Source organism: Ochotona curzoniae, unplaced genomic scaffold (genome assembly GCF_017591425.1).
Source record: "Ochotona curzoniae isolate NIBS_2020 unplaced genomic scaffold, NIBS_Ocur_1.0 scaffold_4701, whole genome shotgun sequence".
NCBI classification, from domain to species: Eukaryota; Metazoa; Chordata; class Mammalia; order Lagomorpha; family Ochotonidae; genus Ochotona; species Ochotona curzoniae.
In genome coordinates, this window is record NW_024467122.1 from 82,436,065 (window position 1) to 82,460,330 (window position 24,266).

Sequence of the window (24,266 nt, forward strand, 5' to 3'; positions counted from 1 at the left end):
GAGGGAGATATGAATTGTTGACTGCATTTTTCAGATGAGGGAACTAAGGCTGAAGAAATGGAAAAGTCTAACTTGTGTGCTAAACCATGGCTCATTTCCCTACAACCCGAGCTTTGGGCTCGACAGACTGTCCTCTGCCCACTCTTCTAGCCTGGTGTCCAGGCTGGGGTCTCAACACCCTGGAAAGCTGTTTGTATTTTTCTGGGATGAGAGAAACCAGTCTTGTTGTTGTTATCATACTTTCAGCATTTTTGTTTTTGATTTTTCCCCCCCTATCTGTGGGTAGACAGATCTTTGTTCCTCAAATGTCAGCAGAGCCAGGGCTGGGCCAGGTGGAAGCCAGGAGCTTGGAACTCCATGACTGGGACCCAAGCAATAAAGCCACCACCCACTGCCTCCCAGCATATGTTAGCAGGCAACCAGATTGGAAGTGGAGTAGCTGGAACTCAGCCTCACATTGTGTAGGGGATGTGGGCAACTTCCTCCACTGTGCCACAACGCCTGCCCGTCACTGACTTTGAGACTCCCAGGTCTAAGGAAATCCTGCTTGCTGAGCCGACAGCCCAACTGAATGGCAAGTCTTATGCGGGCGCTCACCTCTCACCTGTTGCAGAGTCACCGAGCGTTAGTGTGGAGGGCTTCCCCTCGTGTGATGCATGATTTTCACAACTGTTTTGTAAAGTAGGTGATGTTATTCCCATTTGAAGAACTCATTAAGAGGATTTTAAGCTGCGGAGGTGACACTGGCTTCGGCTGAGATTAGGTAATTTTGGAGGATCCAGTAATCCCCAGACTACATTCTTATATTTTGTGAATTAATAATTTGGCCTGTCATACCTTCCCGTAGATCATTAAGCAGCTTGATTTGAAACTGATCGGTTTATTCTTTCTTTTAAAAAGGCAGAGAGAGAAGAAGGGGGAAGAAAAGAGAGCTTTTCCACTGTTAGTTTACTTTCCAAATGACAACAATGGGTGGGGCTTGGATAACTGCACGAGGGTCTCCCATTGAGTGCTAGAGACCCAAATACTGGGGTTATCTTCTGCTGCCTTCTAGGGTGCAAGTTGGCTGGAAGCGGGTTCAGAAGTAGAGGAGATGCAGGCAACTTCATCAGAAGCCCACCCCAAAATGTTTATATTTAAGAGGCAAAAGTTCGTTATTTGTTGTTGTGAAGTTTGATTTTAAGCTCAGCTCATGTTGGATATTAAAGTTCTGTGCATGTGTAGAACAGCGTTGAAACCGTCGAGCTTCGGTGTTTGAGGAGCAGTGTGATAGCAGCAGAGGCTGCTGAGTGTGACCGTGCCAGGTACTGTTAAGTACGCTGTCTCGGTTGATTCTCTCGGTGACCTTATAGGTAGCTGTTATTGTTAGTCCCATTTCACAGATTAGGGAGGTTAGGTCACTTGCCCAGCGTCATACAGTTGGTGACAAGGGCTTGTGTGATCCAAGGCCTTCTGACCTAAGTACAACTATGCAGGGTCTTGTCACAAGCTCCATTTCCCTGGTGTATCTGCAGAGCAGAAGGCTGGGGATCACCTACTGGACAGGTTCTTTCAAGCCTTGCGGGGACAGTGGCGGAATAAAGGACGAATCTGGGTGTAGAGGCTGGGGACACGGATGGAATGATCATTGTCTTCAGGCTTGTGTCCTGTCTTCTGGGTGAAGTAGCTGTGAAAGGTTTGCATTTGGAAGATGCTCTGTAAGGGCTGCTGTCTCTCCAGTGAGCTGGACCCAGGCGTCAGTCTGCTGGTGAGACTTCCCCAGGTCGATGGGCCGGCTGGACTTCTGGGCTGCCTTAGAGTCCAGGACTCATGTTAGGTGATCTGTGTCTTAGATACCAGTCAGGCGAGCTGTACGGTAGCCTGGACAGGCCCGGTCTCTCAGATGTGGCTTCCTCAGTCCCTGGGACCACATGAGAGTGTCGCTGGCTCTTGCTCTGAATGTTGGGTTTGTTTTTGGGCAGGGGGCATAGAGGATGTGAACTTGTGTGAGACAAAACAGAGAAAAATGCTCTTTATGTCTCTGGCTGTCATGTCTTCTGTGTTGTGAGGCTTGAAGGCCAGAACACCGAGCCATCCACAGGGGGTTCGTGATGAAGCGGCCTTGACAGAAACAGCTCTTGAAGAACAAAAGTGACAGAAGCAGGCCTGGCCTTGGCAGCAGTTGGCTGAGTGGGCAGAGCCCTTGGTCTTCGGGCGTGCTGTGTGCTTGCCCTGGAGGTGGAGGAAACCTGGGCTGTAGGAAGCCCTGACGGTGCATGCTGCGCAGGGCTGGCTGCCTGTGTTTTCCCCAAGGCCGAGGAGGAAGAGTTCGGGATCAGGCTCCCTGCTCTGTTCCCTTCTCACCTCCGCTGCACATCAACACACACACGGCCTTCCTGCCAGAGCACCTCCTCTCCGGCTGCTAGCCTCAGCTGTCATCCCCACCCCACCCCCTACCCGTTATGCAATTTCACATTGAGCTTTTCTGGGGTTTGTTTGCTGCCTCCATTTTAAATCTCTGCCTGCCACCCTGCTCCAGCACCAGCTCCTGGTCCCTCTCCCCCATGGCCAGTAGCCACTGTTGAGCACTCTGGTATTATCTGTAATGAATGGAGTATGTGCATACCAACACTTCCTTAACCCCGAACTCTGAACCCCAGTGGTTGGGCAGTGGAGAGGATGGCGGCAGAGGTAGTGTTGCTAGCATATTTAGGCTTTTTCTCCGACACTGGCTGAGCCTCGACCTGGGACTGAAACAGGCTTCCCAAGCTGGAGGTGGCTGTGTGTTCTGTTGTTTCGAAGCCCTGGGTGGTGAGTCAGGCTGGAAGCTGCCTGCCTCCTGCTGGCTGCTTCCAAGAGCTGCTGCTTCTCCTTAATTGGAACTAATTTTGGCTGGATAATGAGGTGGATCTTGCTAATAACTTTGCCTTACTAATTGTGATTTCACAGTACTGTGTAGAGAAGGGTGTGTGTGCCCTGGGTGGTGTTTTCCTTTCCCCGCCACTGTTTGGAGGGAACTAGATCTGTTCTCATGCTGTTGACGAGTGTTCTGCTGTCAAGAGATCTCTGGTTGGTGGGTTTAGAGACGTTACAGTTTGTTGAAAAGGCTGAAGACCTGTGAGGTTATAGCGCCTCTCTGCACCTCTGCCCTCCAGGCTTCAGAGAGCTGTGTGAGGGAGAAGGAATGGCAAGCTGCAAAGGCTTAAAGCCGTTTCTGCTGCTGCCTAGCCTCTGCCTGCCTCACCACAGAAACGCATCTGATGCCTTTTAAACGGCTTTACTCAAGCCTTCTCAGGAGCGGGACCTTGCGGAATCTTCAGAAGTAGGACCCTTCTTACACCATCCTTTGTCTAGTGGTCCCCTGGTTCTCCTGTCACGCGCCTCCCACTGCCTCCCTGTGCAGGTGATGCTTCAGGAAGACTTTGAGCTGCTTTGCCTACCTTCTTGAGTAAGATCATGCTGCCAGGCATTAGTGAGCGCATCCCAGTGGACAGGCCCTGGCCTTTTGTGACCAGGAGTTATTTGTTAACTGAAGTGGTGACAAAGTGTCTCTTCAGTGATGACAAGAACTGTCATCGTCGCATCCCCGCCCCCCCCCCATGAGGCACGTGGCAGGTGAGGGACAGTGCTTTGGCTTCCACCATCAGCTTGTGGCTGTAGGCAGAAGCACCCCATTGGTTAAGGCGTTGACAGCTACAGCTTTAAGGGGGCTCTGACGGTGCCATCATATGAGGCACTTGTTGGGATATCATGAGAAAATGACTGTGAAGTGCTTCTCAGGTCATTGCCTAACATAGAATCATACCTAGAAAAATAGAAACTTGTTCATGTTCAGCTCTGGTAAGAGGTAGTGCTGGTGATAACGATGACCTTTTGAGAAAGATGCCCTGTGTTGGTGTTTTGAGGGACTTTTCAGTCTTGCTTATAAATTAAGTGTGTGGAAGTACACATACAGTGTTCCAGTCAGAGAACGTGTTCCTTGCTTCAGGTAAGGAATTGACCTGCATCGGAGTGGCAGAGTCCCGCCGTGTCGTGCACAGCAGGAATTGTGTTCCCTCAGAATTGTATGGAGATGGGATTTGGGGTTACACAGGAACTGGGTGGGTTTTTGGTGGTTCTGAACATCCTTTTTTACAATGAGCATGACCAACAGATTGGTAAACAGGCTGAGGCCTACTTCAAAGTACGATTCGGAAGAATAGACAAATGCAAACAGAAAGGCACTGGAAGACCTGTAGGGCATTTTGGCGTGCATAATTACAATATTGGACAGTGTTGCCTTCCCATGTGCACAGGGAAGCAAGGGGCTGGTGACACCTACTTCAAGGTTGAGAGCAAGGTTGGACCATGGGTGCTGTTGGCTCTGTATCATAGGGGCTTCCTAGAAGTCAATTTGTTTTGGTGATTGAGCCACTAGGAAAACAGTGGAACCAACTTCCTTCACTTCTCCCTTTATGTTAACTCTGACTGGTGAGCAGGTGCAGTTGGGGAACTGATTAGGACAAGCTGCCTGGGGCATTTTTGTCTGTTCCCCCCCCCCACCACCCCAGCTGTCCTTGGGGGCTCTAGGCGCCTTTCTCTAATTCTGGAACTTCTCCTGCACTTGTGAGTGACATCTGTTTGGCCTCTTGGGACCTCTGCTAGATAGTTCCTTACAAGGAATGCATGCTAGATCTGAAGAGGCAGTTCAGAATGGAATATTCAAAACAGAACATTTAGTCTCAGCCTGTTAATTACTGCATTCCTATGTTCCCCAGATTTTGAAAATCTCGAGAATTGAAAGATTCCTCGCAATCTGGAGGTCTTGTCCCCCGCTGAATAACTGTAGACCTCCGCTGGCATTCCTCTCAGGTTTATCTCCAGAGGCAACTCCTGCTGTGGCTGTAGACCAAAGGCTTTTCCCTAGCAGCCTCCATTCTCAGCTAGTCTTGGGACGTCTTCAGCTTCTACTGTAGGAAAGTGCTTTTTGATTTCTTCCTTTCCTCTGACCCGCTGCCTGCTCACTGCTCCCAGGGCTCCTGGGCTCCCAAGCCAGGCTTCCTTAGGAGGTTGTCAGGTGCCTCTGAGTGTCCCCTTGGCTTCTCGCCCTGCCCTTTCCTATCGCTGCTTGAGTTGGTGGAAATGCTGAACCCTTGGTGGCATGAGAACCTGTGCTTCACAGTGATTTCCCATGGGTCCAAGTGTTTCAAGTAAGCATGATTTTTTTTCCTCTTCAACTCTGCCGTTGACACTCTGTTTGGGATGTGTGACCTCGAGCAGATTATGAACAAGTGGGCAGTGTAGGTCGTGCCACTTGAGGTTTGATCTTCACCGAGGAGCTTAATTCATCAGTTTCCTTTTCGAGGTGGTTTCCAGAAGCCAGGTAACTAAACTCTGAAGGGGTGGCCTGCCAGGTACCATGGTTCTGCTAAGGCTGTCTTTCTAGAAGACTGTTTTCTTTCAATTGTGTGGACTTGGGGAGGGTGTCTCCCCTAACTCACTGGCAGTGAGCTGGTATGCTGTTAATGTGTGGTGCAATCCTGAGCTGACCCTCAGAGTGACTGTCGCTCTGGAAGGAAGTCCAGATGGACTAGTTCTGTCCCCAAGGGTCACACTCAGCCACAGGCTGCCTGATGACAGGCCACTGGACCGTTGGTCTGCCAGAGCCCAAATGGGTAAATGGGTAAGACTGAGCTGAACTCAGGGGAGAATCCTGCACGGGAGAAGGTCGCTGTCCTTTAAGCTGCAGTGTGGACTTGGAATCTCAACAGAAGTCACCAGTGGTCACTTAATGCTTCTTGTTGAGGTTTACACAAAACACTGCCTCTAAAAAGCTGTCCACTCGTCCAAAAGAGAGGTCCTGGTCGGGTCTCCAAGTCTACTGCCACTTCTGAGTTACCTTTCCTCAGCCGCCTGACTGTGAAAGGTGCTGGTGTGTGCTCTGAGGAAAGAGGCTCCTTGGAGACCGGGTTGGTGTCATCCCTACCAGCTGGGCCCAATGCTCGATGCTTTCCAGTGGGCTTGCTTCTGCCTGGCCAGCACTGGGGCTGCCCCAGCTTGTGGCTAGCCTGCCTTGCTTCCTAAGCTTCCCAGGGTGGTTCTTCTAAAAGCTTGTGTGAATTGCTATTACTGTCTCTTTATAGTTTGAAAATGAATCCTTTTTTTGTTTTTGTTCTTTTTTTTTTGTTGTTCTTTGCAACTCATTTGCTTTTTTCTTTTGTTTAAATTCCTATTAACACCTGTTGATTTTTTTTTTTTTCTGGTTGGCCTGTCACTGCATTCCTGCTCCCCCTCCCTCTAGCTGGGTTTGTCAAGTCGCCCATGTCAGAAACTAAGCTCACGGGGGACGCCTTTGAGCTGTACTGTGACGTGGTCGGGAGCCCCACGCCAGAGATCCAGTGGTGGTACGCAGAAGTCAACCGGGCAGAGTCTTTCAGACAGCTGTGGGACGGTGCCCGGAAGCGCCGTGTCACCGTAAACACCGCCTACGGGTCAAACGGCGTGAGTGTGCTGAGAGTAACCCGGCTCACCTTGGAGGACTCTGGGACTTACGAGTGCAGGGCCAGCAACGACCCCAAGAGGAATGACTTGAGGCAAAATCCCTCCATAACATGGATTCGAGCCCAGGCCACCATAAGCGTCCTTCAGAGTGAGTCCAGCACCCTACAGTAGTAGTACTGTAGTCGTTAGAGGCAGTCCGATGCCCCTTCCCTACCCCCTCCCTTCTTCCCTAGTATGATGACTCACCCCACCCCTTGTCTCTGTTTCTTCAAACCTGCCACCCTTCTGGTTGTAGTGTATGAGAACATCTGTGGCCACTATTTTCCTCCTTTGCCGTCCTCTCTGCCTCCCTTCTCTGTGTCTCTCTCCTCAGGAACAAAGAACTTGAGGAACTCCGTGACTGTCCAAAGCCCTGTGCACGGGGAGTGGTGGGTGGGGAGGGAGAACCAGGGAGATGAAGAGTAAAACCAAAAAAAAAATTAACAAACATACAAAACCAGGCAGTCACGGAAGGGTAGTACTGAAATGGTTCATCTCCTTCCCTCTAATTTTTTTGCTGATTCCTCCTCTGGTGCCTTTCTATTTTTGTTTCCCTGCCAAATCTAACTGTTTTTTGATTTTTTTCTGTCTGTCTGTTTTGAAGCCTCCTTGAGTAGCTGCCTTCACCTTTGTGGTTTTAAGTTCGTGTCTGCCCAGCCTCTTCCCTCACTGTGACTTGACATCATGCTGCTGTGGTGGGGGTGTTGCCATGAGTGCATCAGTGGTGGTAGTGTTTGGATTGTTGGGTGGCATGTAAGCTTGGGTACTTCCACAGTTCCAGCTTGCTCTTTTTTTATTTTTCTTTTTTATTTCTAACAGCAGCACGTGTTTCTCCAAAGTCAGCCCTCCACTGCAGCAGTGCACTCAACACTGGGCTTGCGGGTCTCTGTGTAGTTCTTGCAGAAACAGCAAGATTCCCCCGTCTGTCTTGTCATTGGGCATTAGGTGACACTGAGGTGCAAAATATATTCTGAGAGCAGTAGGTAGAACTGTGTCTGACTCCAGCTCCCAGTTGTTGGTACTGTGTGCCTCTCCACTGACACGAGGTTTGGAAGCCATTCACACTGGCCCTTGTTCATCTGGAAGAAAGAGGAAACTTAATTGCAATCCTGTTCATCTGACTGGTGGGGCGAGGAAAGCAGCTGGCCCAGGGTCTTCCCTTTTGATCTAGGGCACTAGGTGCTGTTGTAGCCACTTCTCCTCCTGCCGAGAAACCTGCAGTTGATACAACCTGCAGTTGATATGGTGGGAGAGCTCTGACAGCCGGAGCCCCAGGCTGCTTACCTCAAATCTGACTGTAATGGAGGGACCACTCTCTGGCCAGTGGGAAGGTCCTCTAGTACTAATTTCATGTTGTCACCTGGCTTAAAGAATAAGTAAAACCGGTAGGATGCTATTATTAATGAAAAATTTGGTAAAAACACATGAAAAAAAAAATTAAAAAGAAGCCTTAGCAGTGAGGAGAGAGGCTGCTGCAGTTGACATGGTTGACTCAGAGAACCTGCTCCTGGAAAGGGGAAAAGAGGATGGGAAGATGGGAAGGCAGGGATTTTTTTTTTAATGCAATTGTTTTCCCCCTTTGCACATCTCCTTCTCGTGCCCCCTTACTTCTTTCCTTACTTATCTGGAGTCACCCAGATGGCCAGATATGTGGAGAATTTGATATGTGGGGACTGGGTTACACTTGCAAGAGCCTGAATAGCTAGAAAGAAAAGGCATGCCAGGGCTAGGAGAAGATGAGGCTTTGGGGTGCCTGCCCGCCAGTTCTGAGAGCACACCCCCTCCTGAGTCATCTGTGACATGCTCGTCTCACTCGGGCTGTCTGCTTGAGATAGAACTTTGTCCTGGCCATTTAGCCTCTCCCCAGACTTGCCCGTCAGTGAGCAAGCCCTACTGAGCTGTTCTCAAGAGCTAGGCTTGCTGCTACTTTTTGTTTTTGTTTGTTAAAACTCTGATTTCAACTCTAATTGGCTTGTTTTATGATCTCCGCATCCCCAGAGACAGTTGCCTCCAGGGGCAGGCTGAAGTCTTCTAAGAATGACCTCCAGCAGCACTTTGTCCCAAAGCTTCTTGTGTGAGGTCAGGCAGGAAGATGGAATGTGCCCAGTGTGTAGGGTCTCTAGTCTTAACCTGTTCTTCACCTATTCATGACCGCCAGGCTCTCCAGGCTGGCATTAGTAACAAGGAAATGCTTGAGCTTCTCCCGAGTGTCTAAGTGTTCATCTGTCTTGGGCTGTGGGCAGTGCTTGGTCACCCAGATCAAAGCCCCCGCCTTCATGCAGGTGAAGAATACAAGCAGGACCACAGCCCTGAGCCTGGTAAAGGTGCAACTGGCAGATCCTTCCACCTCTCCACCCCTTTGTGGCTCAAGTCCTCTGGAAACCTATTTAAATTATCCATGGTCCCCCTTCCTTTACCTTCTAAGAGTTTTTAGCAGAAAGTCTCCTGGGTTGCTCTCCTCAGCTGCTTCTGGGAGCTGCAGTGGTCACTTGCATCAGCACAGGTAAGAGTAGCTTTCACCGTGGCCTCCTCCTGTTGAAACATCTGGAAACTCACGGCCTTTGCTCAGAGCTCACTCTTCCTCAGCACAACCAAAAGGAGACAGAACAGGAAAGCCTTCAAGTGTGTTTGGGCTTTAATGTTGCTTTTCTATTTTTAAACTTGTGTGGAGTACTGGTTCTATCTTTTTGTTTTTGCTTGATTTTGATTTTCCTTGGAATTGTGCCGCTTTCTGCTGATGGTTTGTGTGCGCCTTCCATTGCAGGGCTGGCAGCTGCTTTGCTCAACTTCTTAAGGCCCAGGGATTTGGCTTCTGTCCAGCATGTCTTAGGAACCGTGGGACATCTGCGCTGATGTGTTCACACAAGCCTGCTTCTGTCTTAATGGCTGCTACGCCTCCGTTACCTGTACCTAGAGCCCCTGTTTGGTGTTACTAGTAAGGACCAGTACTGAATGGAAGATCTCCTCTGTCCGCTTGCCAGAGTTGGAAAATAGTTGGAAACCAGTTTGTTGTTTGAGCAAACTTAAGATTTGTTTACTCCCGTTTTCTTTGAAGAGGTTGACTCGGCACATTCATCAGGAAGGCCTTAGTCCATTTCTCTTCCAAGGACCCCGTGACTTCTACTTCCTGTCCACTACCACAGCCAAACTGCAGTTCAGTGCAGGGGAAGAGAGCCTCTGTCCCCCAGGGGTAAGCGCTGCTACAGCGCTATATGAGAAAGCAAGAGGGCTGCTGTCGTGGGGTGAGGAGTGGGGGTGTCAGCTGAGGATTTCTGAGGAAAAGTTGCGGGGAAGGCAAATACCTCTTAATTGTAGATTGGAAGAGATGATTAGTTTAAATGTTGCCCAAAAATATTTTGCCAAAAGAAGAATTAAGCCTAGGAAAATATTAGAAATGACCAGCAGTACAATAATAAAAAACAGGAAAACAACACAGAAACATCCTGACTTGAGCATAACAATGATGTTGGCAAAGTGTTTTGAGCATGAATCTTGCAGGAATTCTGCATAGTGTGACTTAAAGAATTTCCGCTTAACATGTTCCAATACTTGACTCGTGCAAGTTGCTTTTGTAGATAAAACTAGTGATCCCTGTTTCTCTGCTAAGCCCAGGATAGCCCCAGAAAGTGAGGTGTTAAGTTTTGCCCTAAGGCGACAGGAAGGAGCCATGACCTTGGGATTTGGGGCTGGGCTGGAGAATTCAGTTAGTTGTGTTTTCCATTGCCCAACTTTGCCACTGATAGTAACTATGGCTTTGCATAAGTCATTCCACCTTTGTAGTTCTTCAAAGAAAAGGTGGCATTCGTTGACATCAAGGGACTATTCAACTCTAAAATCCCAGGAGCCTTTGCCACCACATATGCTGCACTCTAACTTAGTCTTTGGAATGGAATGCGTTTTACAGTGCAATTCTGGAAAAATTTTGTTGGGGGGATAAATATGGGCTGGAATGAAAAACGGATAGTTCCTTAAGATGTTTCCCTCAGCAGAATTGAAAACCACAGAGGCTTTCAAGAAGGAGTTTGTTTTTGGATTCTCCAGTGTCTTTTTCTGCAAAAGTGATGGCCTTGATGGGTTTGACATAGGTTCCCCAGATGTAAGTGTGGGAAAGCCATACATGTGTTATCTGATATCTGTCAGCATTCCACAGCCCAGTGGCTCCCTGGAAGGTTTATTTGCTCCATAAATGATAATACCTTTGTCTTCAGAACTCCAAGGTGGAGCCTGGTTTTCTAGTTGAAGCCCAGTCGCTTGGCTGTTCTTACATTATGGAAAGGCGGTGGTCAAAAGTATAAGTGGGCTACTGCCAGCACAAACCGTTGTAATATACTCCCATTCTTTTACGTCTAGGCCAACTGGTCTTCAGGCTGTTGTCTGCGCTCGTGGTCATTTGCTTATAATCATTGTTTTTCCTTTTTTGACTTCCTCCAAAGTGGCAAGTGAAATTCCTCATGTGGTCCTGTCTGCCCTCCCTCTGCTAGTCTCCCCTCCTATCCCATTCAGCTTTCAGGCCAGGCTGCAGAGGACGGACAGCTACTTCGCCCTATCACTGTGCACTCTTATTACAGAGCCAAGGATCATCACCAGCGAAGAGGTTATCATTCGAGACAGCCCTGGTCTTCCCGTCACCCTGCAGTGTAACTTGACCTCCAGCTCTCACGCCCTTACGTACAGCTACTGGACAAAGAATGGGGTGGAGCTGACTGCCACTCGCAAGAATGCCAGCAACATGGAATACAGGTAAAAGGTTCTTGCGGGGGCAGATGGGAGGAGTGTAGCTGAGCTTACTAGATGACGGGTGTTATGTCCTATGGCATAACTTTTGGTCCTGACTTAGAGAGGTTAATCCATGTATCTGAGATGAGGACAAACAGTCCCTGAGACTTCCTACTGATTCTCAGGACCAGAGCCGGGTTTGAGGGCTGTGGGTGATCCATCCCCTCACAGGTGATACACTGAAGACTGAGCGAGTGACACACTCAGGAGGGGCGCAGTTAGGGTGTGGGTTAGGGGCAGGTGTTTGGCCCTGCAGTTAAAACCGGTGCCTGTGTTCCAGACCAGCTTTTGCTGCCAATTCAGCTTCCTGCTGACACCCGCCCACAAAGATGGCTGGTGCTGACTCAGGGGTCTGCATCCATGCCACTGCATGGCATTCTCACTCCTGGATTCCAGCTTGATCCAGCCAGATCTTCTGTGAGCACTGGGAATGAACCATCAGGCAAGGGAATCGGCTGATCTCTCATTTTTCCCTCTGAAATAAAGAAAATCCTTTCTAAAAAGTTATAACACAGGTTTCTAAACTTAAACACAGAGTTTGAAGAATCAGGTTGAAGTCTCTTTTGAGGTTCCTTGACTAAGAAATCTCCCAGAGTGGTCTTTCATTGGATAGGTTTCCTGGTAACTGTCTCAGAATTGTTTAACACCACTGTAACCTGATCCAGGGCCAGCAGCCAGATTCTCCAGTGATCTGGGTGAAGGGATGCTTGCTGGGGATACAGATGTCATGCTTTTTGGGATGTCTTGGGCACTTGGTCCCTAGTTTGTTCCTGTTTGAAAACTACCCTGGGAATGGATCGGCTGACCTTGCATGCTAACAGGCTAATGCAGTACAGAGAGAGGGAGAAAATGTGCGCGCAAGAGAGAAAGAGAGAGAACACGAACGAACGAACAAGGAGAACACCCTGGAGTGAGACAGCAGAGCTCTGAGACTGGCTGCAGGAGACTCACAGTGCTGAGCTCTCTGCACACCCTTATTTAACCGCTGCACTGGCTTTGTAAGCCCTGCTCCTGTCAGGTGAGGAAGCTGAGACTCAACATTTGGCTGCTCTCGGGCCAGATAGTGTCCAGTAAGTTTCGGAACCAAGGTTAGGCTGCAAGTTTCCTGACTTTCTAGAATTTTATCTTCTGTACCATAGCACTTAACAACAAGTTAGCAGGTCTGCTCTGAGGTATTAGTGTTACAACATTAGAGAAAGCATCTCGGCTCTGTCTTCATGGCCAGGAGAAAGTTGATCAGATGGAGGTGTGGAGTAGAATGAAAGGCATTTGTCTGATAGTTTCACAGATTGGCTTTTTAAAGTTTGATCAGATCTCATGCATTTTGTATATACAGTTTAAAGAGTGTGTCTTTTAAGGTAACAGGCATCCAGTCATGTTCTTGGATCTCCACAGTTGTTTGTAATGTTTAATGTTTAAGCCTTGCCCTTATAAATTGCCTTGCCACCCCTTCCCCTTCAGCTTACTTGAAGCTCTGCAAAGGTGCCTTTCATCACTGGAGTTCTTCATGGATTCCACATTTGGTCCTGGTGCTAGTAGGTCAGCCAGATAGCCAGTTTCAGAGCTGTCCTTCTGACTTGCCTGTTTTCCATTTGCTTCTGTCCTTCCTGAGAGCCAGTCCACGTGGGTGGTGAGACACAGCTAGGAGCCCAGTGTGGCAGGACCTGACTTGGGACTGGTCCCAAGTGCTTCTCAAGGAACTCAGCGTCCGTGTAGCCCCAGGGAGACAGCTGTCATCCCTCCCTCTGACTCTGGGCTGCTGGTGAGCAGCCGGTCTGTGTCAGAGTCCCGTTGGGAGTACACTCAGGGAAAGGCCTGAACTGAGAAGCCACGTAAACTGCTCCTGCTTGAGAGGGGCTGAGGGGAAGGCTGTGTCTGCTTATTTATGGTCACTGAACCTGAGTGTGCTTTGGAATGAGCAGTAAGATGATGAGGGCATTGGCCAGCAGGTGACCATGGGAGTTTTTCTCAGACCTTGGCCAGTGTAGTGGAGAGTTGGCCTCTGTAGGTATATTTTGGCTACTGAGCAAAGAAGCAGGAACCCAGCCCTGTGTACCAATATTTATCCTCTGACGTGGGGCTGTTTTTGTCAGTTACTCTCGTGGGTTGCGTGCAGAGTGCTCAGCTGCTGTGAAGTTGGCCCTTGAGGGCAGGGAAGCTCGCTAGGAATCACCCGTGGGCTTCAGAGCAGTGCTGCCTGACGCAGAAAACCAGTGTGCCACGTGGCTTTTCATCACTGTGCCCAGCCCAGACCCAGCGTGCCACGTGGCTTCCTGTCCCCGTGCCCAACCCAGACCCAGCATACTGCGTGCCTTCCCATCCCTATCCAGGAGAGCTCTGCCTCTGCTCAGCAGCATGCCTGCTCTCCAGCTTGTGTTCATTCAGTCCTCTGTTGACTTCTTCCCTTCCTGTGCACCAGGCGCCGAGTAAACAATGCCATCCCTCATAGAATGTTGTCTGTTGAGCAGCACACCACCCATGGCTCCACGTGCTAGTGAGGCCTGTGGAGGGTCGTGGCATGTGATGGAGTGCCCAGAAGGCGTGAGCTTCAGATGTGGTGTAAAGGCAGAGGTGACCAGAGGGCTGGGAGTGCTGGTGGAAAAAGACGTCTAGTGAGGGTTTGAAATGGGGACCAGCACGACACCTGGGCAGAATGAAGTGAGACCAGCAAGGCTGAAAGTAGCATGAGTTGAGGCTAGGGACGGAGGCAGGTGTCAGCTGGTATGTGGCTCAGAACCAAAGGTGGCTTTTAGCTGCATCTCTGTAGCGTGTACTCAGACAGCAGGTTTGGTGATGCTTGCTAAAACCCTGCGTGGGAACAGGCTGTGCTGGAGCTCTGGCCAGGAAAAGCAGGACTGCCAGGTCAGGACTTTAGGGAAGCTCAGAAGCTGCGTTTTCACTCTGCAGCCCCTCTTCCTTGTCTGACTGAGAGGTCCGATGAGCAGGAGGTTTGTAGCAGGGGCTGCATCCTGTCTTTCTGCATGTGAACTTGAGAGTCTAGCATAGCCTTTCGTCTCGAGTCTTTGCAGTCTCTTGCTGCCAGTCAAAGAGAGCATCTTAGGTCAGGGACCACATACCATTCCATCTTGGGTTTCCTGCTGTCCAGTACAGAGGAAGGCATGAATGTTTCAGGATGTACAGAGGGGAGCTGTTGCCTTTAGGAAGGGGTGGGTTGCCGTGGGGGTGTGGTCTCTGTGCCCTTTTCAGTTTCCTTTTGGTTTATATGGTGACAATCTCCAGGTTCCTCACCTCTTTTATTTTTGTCTTGCTTGTGCAGGATCAGTAAACCAAGAGCTGAGGATTCAGGTGAATACCACTGTGTGTTTCACTTCATCAGCGCGCCTAAGGCAAATGCCACCATTGAAGTAAAAGGTACAGTCACTCCGCCTGCCAGGTACCTGGGTTGGGGCACCAGTCTCTACGCTCTTTGCGCTTCCACTGCAAGAGGTGATGCGTTAGGGTGGGAGCCACAAACACGGGAACTGGCTGCCTGAGTCGGGATCCGTTGACACAGGGTATGACCACAGCCAGTTGCTGATGTCTCTACGCTTGTTTCCTTTTTTGAAAAATTAGGGTATTAGTAGTGCTTATTCATGTGTGTATTAAAAAGGGCAGGTTTTTTGTTTGTTTGTTTGTTTGTTTGCCAAGCAGTGAAGACCCTGGTTAAGACATCTGCATCTCGTGTCAGAGTGCCTGGCTCCTGGCTCCTGCCACCCACGTGGGAGGCCTGAAGTGAGTTCCTGGCTCCTGGCCACAGGTTTCCCTAGCACTTGTGGGAATCTAGGCAGTGAACCACAGATGGGAGCTCTCTGTCTCTCTCTCTCTCTCAAAAAAAAAAAGTGTATTAAATTATATTAAGTTGTTATATGTCAAAAATGTTTGAATGTTGGTGCAATCTTCTGTAAAGTTCTTAGAATAGTACCTCATGCATATTGCATAACTTTCTGTTGGGCTAGCAGAATTTGGGAAAGCACTGCGCAAGGTTAATGGGCCATTTGGACAGTTGTTTAGAATTGTCCTCGAAGCCCTGTAGTGCATGGCATCTCAAAGATGAGGCCGTAGCAGGAAGTTTCAAGGGGCGTGGTCGACCCAGATGCAGAACCACCTGGTATCATCGATCCTAGCCCCAGGGAAGCAGAGCTAAAGCCACAGCTCTGGACCCTGTGATAACTGTGGTGACTGGCAGACCAGGTTAGACCTTGGGTCCTCACCCCCACTCCCCAGGCTGCTGCCATTGCACCCTGACCTGGCTGGGAAGCAGGGCGGCTGTGAAAGCAGGGCGGCTGTTTTACTTAGGAAGGACAAACACCTGTTCTTTCTGTCACCGGGGTCATCTCTAGAAGTGAGGACAAGAGTTGAATCACGGGGCCACAGGTCACAAGCCAGACAACCTTGCATCTGATCTTTTCAGTGGCTGTTTTTTGGAGAGACCCAAGTTCCTGTCTGTTTTTGAAGAGTGCCCTTCTGTTAAACCTGAGGATGTAGGGTGTAGAAAATCATTTCCTCTAATCTAGCCAGGCATTCCACCACTAGGTGAGCTGAGCTACGTGGGGCACTTGCACTGCAGGCAAGACTTGAGGCCCTGCAGTATTCTGCCAAATCTCTGTACAAAATCCAAGGGCAGGGACTTGCCTTGGAAGGGAGGAAGGGTGTGGAAGACCGTCCTTGGAAGGGAGGAAGGGCTTGGAAGGGCAGAAGGGCATGGAAGGACCAGCCTTGGAAGGGAGGAAGGGCTTGGAAGGGCAGAAGGGCATGGAAGGACCAGCCTTGGAAGGACCATCCTTGGAAGGGAGGAAGGGCGTGGAAGGACCATCCTTGGAAGAGCGGGAGGGTGTGGAAGGACTAGCCTTGGAAGGGAGGAAGGGTGTGGAAGGACCAGCCTTGGAAGGGAGGAAGGGCATGGAAGGACCAGCCTTGGAAGGGCAGGAGGGTGTGGAAGGACCAGCCTTAGAAGGAATACCAGTGGAAGGAAGAGGGGCAGTGAGTTCTGCTATTGGCTCTCTACAGACTCCAGTTTCACCTATGAAGTCATACCCTCCCCTGTTCTGGAGAACTGGAATCCTTACGGAAACTGGGAAGCAGACACTGGGGGTGGGGAGTTTCCAGTGGTCTGACTGCCTGGGAGGGTGGAATTCCGAGGCCCTGGGGCACTTGTATCCACACTGCAAGGCAGACACAAATAGGGACTTTGAGGATGTCTCTCATGAGCACTGCATTCCAGGGCTTACTGAGCCCTGTGAGGAGGATGGCTTGGGTGGAATCCTGGCTCCAAAGAGGTGGGCCTTGGGGACATTTTGTTTGAGAAAATGCTAAGTATATTGTCATTACTAGGAGAGCTGTGCTGCGAAGTGAATTTTTTTTTTTTTTTTTTTTTTTTTTTTTTGTCCTCCAACTATCCCGGGGATAGAAAGCAGTGGAATGTTTACCATTTTGTTTTTGATGTTACTCACTGTGAGTCTGATGAGACTTTGGACATTTTTTTTCTGTATAAATTTTAAAAGGTTCACCATGGGCCTAGGATGGTGTCCTAAGCTAGTACCTATCTGTGGTTGGAATGGACAGAAGTCTTGCCCTTGACGTACGTACGTACATACGTGTGTGTGTGTATGTAACTATTGATTTGGATGCTGCTGAGTGAGAGGCGGTGGGGTGTGAGCTGTGCCTCTTGGCTGCCGCACCTCAGCGGAGAATGCCTGGTGCACAGGAACGGGCAGGTGTCCACTCAGCAGAGCGGTGCCGGCTGCACAGGAATGGGCAAATTTCTACTGCATTTCTCTGACCCTTATGAACCCTCTTCCTATACTTGTTTTTCTGGAAAGAAAAAAAAGTATGCTCACAGAAAAGGTAATTAAAATGTTCTGTGTAATATGCAAAGTAAAAGGAAAATTCCTCTTCCGAGTTTCAAGTTTTATTGGTGGTCATTTCAGATGAGGATTGCGGTGGTCCTCGGTCCTCGTGCTGTGGCCTCTGGTGGGAGCACATGCAGCCCAGGGAGAAGCGCCCTGTTCCCGCTCACCGCACATTGCCATGCACCTCAGCCTGCCGGTGGCTAGCGGGGCCAGGATCAATTTCCATTTTTCTCCTCCCTCCTTCCTGCCTTTCTGTGTGTCTGAATATTAGACTGAATGCTGGATGTGGCCCTGGCCTGCTTCTGCGCCTCTTCTGTCACACTGCTTTACTGGTGGGACTGCACTTGTTGTGGGAGCAGTCCTGCGCATCTGTGTCTGCACAGTGTCTTCCCAGCATCCCCTCTGCCGAAGGTGATGGAGTTCGTGACATTTTTAAAGCTGATTCTGATTCAGAATTGCCTCTGCTTAAGAAGCTTTTTTTTTTTTAATTATTTTTATTTGAAAAACAGTTACACAGAGAGGTTGTCCATCCTGTGGTTCATTCCCCAGATAGCTATAGCAGCTGGAGCTGAGCTGATTGGAAGCAAGGAACAGGAGTCCTGTGTTTTTTTTGTTTGTTTGTTTGTTTGTTTCTTTTTTTAAATATTATCTCCCACGTGGCTGCAGGACCAAGGACTTGAGCCATCCTCCACTGTTTTTGTAGGCCTTAGCAGGTAGCTGGATCAGAAGTGGAGCAACTGAGACCAAACCACCACCCATACGGGATGCTGGTAAAGCAGGTGGAAGCCTTGCTACTCCGTGGTGCCAGCCCCGTGGAGGAGGTTTTAAAGCATGGTGGTAATATCAGTGTCTTGAAGCCTGGAGAAATTTTGAGCCTTGGCTTCGGCCCAGAGAGCAGTACCTGTTCCTCCTGCTCTTCCACAGGTGCCACCTTGAGCTTGTTAAGTGTGCACCCTGTGGGGCCTGAGCAGTAGTTAGCTCACATATCAAGTGAGTGGGTCGAGGCTTCTGACATTAAATGACTGGGCCATCAGAGCCAGGCCCGTGCTCTAACCTTCAGCATGGGTCAGTCGCACCATTAATGCTGAGAAGAAATGGATTCTGTTCTTGGCCCCGACATGGACCAGTTACTCTGAGCCTCGGCTTCCCCAGGGGTGTGGTGAAGGAGAATGACTAAGCTGATGGCCCAGGTCCCCGTGTTCTTTGTTCCTCTGAGGTTGGTTATTGAAAGGATTTCCAAAGCTGATTTTTCTTCATGGTGATGATTGGCAGCTCCTGTGCTTAGAGAGCATGCCTTCGCTGTGCCCAGGACCAGGCAAGAGACGTGTCTGGAGTGTTACTAGGTTTAGTTTGTAGGAAACGTGGTGTGATCATTTGTAAACACAGTCTAGTGTGCAGCCAGGGTTGAGATGAATGCGCAGCCTGGGCCAGGGCCCGCACCCCGCCACAGGCTGAGGATCACTGTTGGTGTCTCTCGCACCCCGTGCCTGGCCTGCACTGCTCCCTGCTTCCCAGTCACAGTGGGGCAAGTCCCTGTGCCTGCTTCGTCTGACTTCCTCACCCTTGGCTCACAGCAAGTCTTAATTCTCCCTCAGCCTCAGCCAGGCATTTGGTCTGCAGCGGAGGTGAGGTGGCTCTGAGGCTTGATAGTTGGAGAAGACCAATTTTCTGCCAAGAGCTATGTGGATGTTTATAGCATCATCTGCAGGCTGTGCCAGAGTATCAGCTTACAAATTAGTGTGCTATGGACTGATGAGAGTTTGAGTCCTGCCTGTGGTTGCCTTGGTAGGGCCGCCCGGGTGATGTCACGGCCCACAGCCTGATGTCCCCACCTCGCCTGACGGAAGCAGTCTCCTTGCAGGGTGTGCAAGTGGCCCACGTGTTGACAACACCTGTAAGGGTAGGTTTTCCTTAAATGAGGTACAGGTTATGAATTCGCTGGATGGAGTGAGTGTCAGCCCGGCTTCTGAGTCCCCTTCTGAAGTCTGTCCTCTTGATGGCGCAGGACAGAATCTTCATCTAAGCCGGGCTCCAGATCCCAGCCTGGCTGAGGACTTGGGCCTCCACACAGGTCAGCTGGGCAGCAGAGGGCATGAGGACCATGTTTTTGTCCGTGTTGGGAGGATGAAGGTGGGTCAGGTGCCACTGGGTCCCTCACTGCCATCCTTTAGAGTGCTGAAGGTTGTGTTTTACCTGGTGCGATCAAAACGAATGTGGGACAAGGCCAATGGCTGAGCGAACTCCCAGATGGCCAGTGGTTTCACTCCCCACACCGCACCTTGCCACAGGGTCTGTGCTCCGAGAGGGCGGAGGAGAGGGAGGGACTTATGCATCACATCCTTTCTGATGGGGGCGCTGTTTCTGACTAGCTGACCTAGATAGGTGGTCCCCAACTAAGTGACCAGCCTGCCGGGCGAGGCGCAGGCACCGGTTGCCAATGTGTGGCCAGGTCTGCCCTGCGTGAGCTGCTGCAGAGGTCCTGTGGAGTCGGCAAGCACAGGGTGTGCTTCCGCCCAGCCCTTCTGGTTTCTTAGAGCTCAGGATGCCCCCAGGAGCCCAAATGATGGTTTCTTTGTGGTATTTATGTTGGACTCAGAGCACCACGTGAATGTTAGTGCCATGATGATGGAGGTACCGTGGGCTCTCAGAGGACCTGCCTTACTGTGTTGTATAGCATCTGTTTCCTCACAGTGTCTGGGGGTACAGTTTGGTGGGGCGTACTGGCCACTGGGCTCCTCATCTGTCAGACTGAGCAGGGCTGAGTGGCTGTGGGTGGAGGCCTTAGCTCCTCGCTGTGAGGTGGCAGGTGCCCTCCTGCAGTGTGCCCTGGGCCCTGGCTTCTAGAGCTGCACCCCTGCTACGGGTAGCCTGAATGTTGCTGCCCTCAGGAGTGTCGGCCCATCAAGGGTGTCTCCCTCATGGCATCAGAGCGCCCGCCCCTCGGGAGTGTTCTCTGACCATGGCTGACAGGTGCCATGAGGCGGGGCCACTAGCCTGCTCAGCAGGGAAGGGACAGCGCTCTCTGCTGCTGCAGAGCTGCAGGGGCACTGATGCCCTTGGCATTGGTAGTCTTCCCATCCAAGGTGCCAGTGAGGCTCCTTCCTCCTGGGTGAGTGGTTCAGGCCGTAGCCTTATGAGTACAGAAGGGAGAAGGGGGTATTGCTGCATTTCATTGAGTGTTCTTCAGAGAAAGCAAGAATGGATCTGACATGGATGATTTTCTTGTAGGTGTTAACATTCTAGGTGTAGTTAGTGTGGGGCTAACTCAGCTGGTGGTAGCTTGTAAGGCCATGTTCTAGAGAACACTCCAGAGGGTAAACGGAAGGGAAGCTGTTGGTGTGGTGAACACAGGACTGCTGACCGCCCTCTGGAGCCCTGCTGCTCAGCTGAAACCCGGGGCCTTTCCAGAGATGTAGGCCGCAGTCCCCTCAGCCTGAGCCTGCTCTCGCCTGGGGCTGAGGCCACGGGCCGAAGCCGCGTGCTGCTGGCTGGTGTCTGAGTTGTGTGCCTTCCCCGAGCTCTGTGCCGGAGGTTCAGGACCTGCTTGGCAGCTTCCCTGCAGTGCCGTGACCTTGAGCTGATTTGTGCCCCCTTGTGGCCCAGTCCAACCAGGTGTGCCGTGTTCTGGCCTAGTGAAACAAGAGGAAGACAAGCACACGAGCCTCCGCCTCTCAGGCCACAGCTCAAGCCGTAGATTACTGCTGTTGGTGCAGTGGAAAGGAAGACTAACAAGTTAGCCCCACCTAGGGCTTAAGAATTTGCTTCGCCTTTAGACTTTCATGTGTTGGGTACGGCCTCCTGTGTAATAATCCTCAGAGCAGAGAACCCTGGCAGGGTGTTTCTCCCGGGGCTCTTGTTGTGGTTGTTTAGCTGGGTGCACTGGGGCAGACTCCCAGCTGCCTGGGACACTGGCTGGATCTCCTGTGACCCGCCCTGTTCTCTGTTGTGAAGATTCTGTCTCCGGGAGAGTCGTGCCGTTGGCAGTCACCACGTGCTGTGACAGGTCTTGGCTCTCCCCTGGTCCCCTTGGTCCCTTTCCCTGTAATATCATCTGTAGTTGGGCAGGTGTTTCAAGAAAGCCTTGGACTGCCAGTTTTGTTCTGTGCATTCTTTGAAGACGGGCCTGCATCCTTTTCTGGTGCATTAGAGTGTGCCCTGCGCTAGCAGCGCCTCGCACAGTAACGACCCTGTCTCCTTACTCTGCCCTGACCTGAAAGGCCCTTCCCTCGGGGGGACCTCTGAAGACTGGCAGCACAGTTGGCAGCAGCGTCACTTGAGCAGTCACTGTGCTGAACGCAGTAGAAGGTGGGCCCTCGGGTCACGATTTCATGTTCTTCCGCAGCTGCACCTGACATCACTGGTCATAAACGGAGCGAGAATAAGAACGAAGGGCAAGACGCCATGATGTACTGCAAGTCGGTTGGCTACCCCCATCCCGAGTGGCTGTGGCGCAAGAAGGAGAACGGGGTGCTCATGGTAAGTGACAGGCAGCCCGGGGCCCCAGACCCGTGTGCCCACAGATGGGGTGAGGCCGGGTCACCTCTCCTGGCGTCACAGCTTGCCTGGTGACCTAGGGTCACCAACAGTCTGCAGAGTGCAGGATAACTTTGCAGTTTGCGAATTTTTTTTCTTCTTGCAGTGGTCATAGAGTAGTTGTTTTGGGAGAGGCAGGGGGCTAAGGGCAGCCACGTGTATTCCTGGAACGCAGAAAATCTGGGTCAGGAATCGGGCCATCCTGAGGCAGCCCCAGGGCGGCCTGGGCGTTACAGATGCAGTGAGAGACTGAAGGCTGCGTCCTTCCAGGCCGCGGGCTGACCGCGGGTGGTGTGTGGCCTCTCGCTCGTCTCTGCCTGAAGGACTGTTGACCCCTCTCCTTTTCTGTCTGTGGAGGCTTCACCTGGGCCTTCTGTCACCAGGTATCTATGCCCTGCGTGCTTCACGTCTGCAGGTTCGGGACCCCAGAGAAGGCCACGTCCAGCCTGTCGCATGTGGCGAAACAGGCTGGGTGAGCCACAGACCCGAGAGCACATCTGCTTTTCCAATCTCAAGTCCGTTAGCTGCCACTTGCTGACCTCTTACTAAGAAAACGGCAGGCGGGGAGAAGGCTGCCCCTCCGCCCCCGCTGACAGAAGCCCCGACCACCCTGGGCAGGTGGGGGAGTGCCCAGCTGAGCATTTTCAGGAAGGCACCGAGCTTCCTCTTCTGGTTCCTAAGAGGGAATGCACCTTGGTTTTTGTCAGACTAAGTTGGCATTACTCGGTGGGCATTTTAATCTCTATAGAGAGATGAGGCGTAGTGTTGCATATGGCAGAGCCTGGGTTTGCTGCCAGGCTCCAGCTTTCTGCTGAGGCTGACTCTGGGAGGTGGCAGGTGAGTCCGTGCGCGCTGTGTGCGACACCTGGCCTAAGTTCTCAGTCCCTGCCCCAGCCCTGGTCCAGTCCCAGCCACTGCGAGCAGTTAGGGTGTGAAGCCACAAACGAGAATGGTGGGTGTGGGTGTGTGTGGGTGTGTGCGCCTCTCAAAAAAAATAGGAAACTGGAGACTTGAGAATAGCTCTCTTCAAGCCATGAGTTCCCCCAAATCAGCTGCACCCACGCATGAGCACAGACCAGCTAGAATCTTCAGGGATGATCTTCCCCTGCAGTCTTCCATTGCTAATTATGCATGAAGGGTTGAAGGGTAAGGATACCTGAGTCCGCTGTCTTCCTGCCAGTGTAGTGTCCTGTGAGGGCGGGCTGCTGGGCGTGCTCCCTCCTGCGGCCTCTGCCCAGGTGTTTCTGCCAGCTCTTTGAGGAGGCCGCACGCCCGTCCCCGCACTCCACACCAGGCCTGAGGCTCCCGCAGACCTGTCCTCTGCCTGCCTGTGGGGGCCAAGCTTCTCCCAGCCTGGCTAACCTCACGCTTAACAGGATGTGTGTCATGTGCATGGTTGACTTGTCAGTCTTCCCCTAACCCTAGAACAAGGACATCATGATTCTCCCCACATGACAAAGATCCTTGTTTGGTGAGGAAATTTAAGATGCGTGAACTCCCCAAGGCAGAAGTGTCTGTGTGACTCCCAGGGTGCCCGGTCAGGAATGTCGCCCATCCTCTTGCTGCTGCTGTTAGAAGTGGGAGCATTGACTACATGGTCAGGTGGGCCGGGGTGCCTGGTGGCACCTGGTAGCACCTGGAGACATTTGGAACGCTGCTCTCTGAAGCCAGTTGGCCTGTCATGGCCATTATTAATGCTGAGGGACAGTCATTAGTGAAGTATTCCAAAGGCTTTGGATAGAGGTACCACTCTCCGGGGCAGTGGTGCCACTCGGGCAGTGGTGCCACTCGGGCAGTGGTGGCACTCTCTGGGGCAGTGGTGCCACTCGGGGAGTGGTGTCGCTCTCCGGGGTACTGGTGTCGCTCTCCGGGGCAGTGGTGGCACTCTCTGGGGCAGTGGTGCCACTCGGGCAGTGGTGTCGCTCTCCAGGCAGTGGTGGCACGCGGGCAGTGGCTCACCAGCCTTCACCGGTGTGTTCTCACTTGTGCAGGATCTCGTCAATACCTCTGGCCGCTTCTTCATCATCAACAAGGAAAATTACACAGAGTTGAGCATCACGAACCTCCAGATCACCGAAGACCCTGGCGAGTACGAATGTAACGCCACCAACTCCATCGGCACCACCTCCGTCGTCACCATCCTCAGGGTACGGAGCCACTTGGCCCCACTCTGGCCTTTCTTGGGAATTGTGGCTGAAATCATCATCCTTGTGGTGATCATTGTTGTGTATGAGAAGAGGAAGAGGCCAGATGAGGTTCCTGATGGTAAGAACATCCCCACCCCAGAGTCCCATTGGGCCCCACAGAGGACTTGGTCCCAGAAGGAAAGAAAGAGGGTCTGCCTGTCTGACACACCACCCCGCCCCTCTTGTGAGCTGTGATGCACTCGCTGCCTCTGGGTAGTGCCCTCCAGGCCCGGGTGACTGGGCAGCTGTCAGTCTTTGTGTAGCCCAGGAGCCACCCCCAGGCTGCAGGGCACCTGGCTGCCTGTCGCAGCCCTTGTAGGTCACTGGGATCGGTGGCCTTCAGTTCCCACAAGCAGTCCCTTGATTGGTCTTCATGGCTCTCTTGTGCATGCAGAGCATCTGCCGTGTCCACCCCCTCCCAGTT

General features: G+C 51.5%; 1 protein-coding gene across 5 annotated transcripts in view; it reads left to right on the forward strand.

Moving 5' to 3' along the window:
- Positions 1 to 24,266, forward strand: part of NPTN (neuroplastin) — a 55,485-nt gene that overhangs the window by 24,542 nt on the left and 6,677 nt on the right. For 3 of the 5 annotated variants that reach the window (XM_040969944.1, XM_040969943.1, XM_040969945.1), the window contains exons 2-5: positions 11,067 to 11,238; positions 14,552 to 14,646; positions 21,466 to 21,599; positions 23,648 to 23,921. In XM_040969944.1, coding sequence (XP_040825878.1) covers positions 11,067 to 11,238; positions 14,552 to 14,646; positions 21,466 to 21,599; positions 23,648 to 23,921 — 675 coding nt within the window. Of the gene's footprint in view, positions 1 to 6,259; positions 6,608 to 11,066; positions 11,239 to 14,551; positions 14,647 to 21,465; positions 21,600 to 23,647; positions 23,922 to 24,266 lie in introns of all 5 variants that reach the window. The other 2 variants (XM_040969941.1, XM_040969942.1) reach the window with 1 other exon arrangement.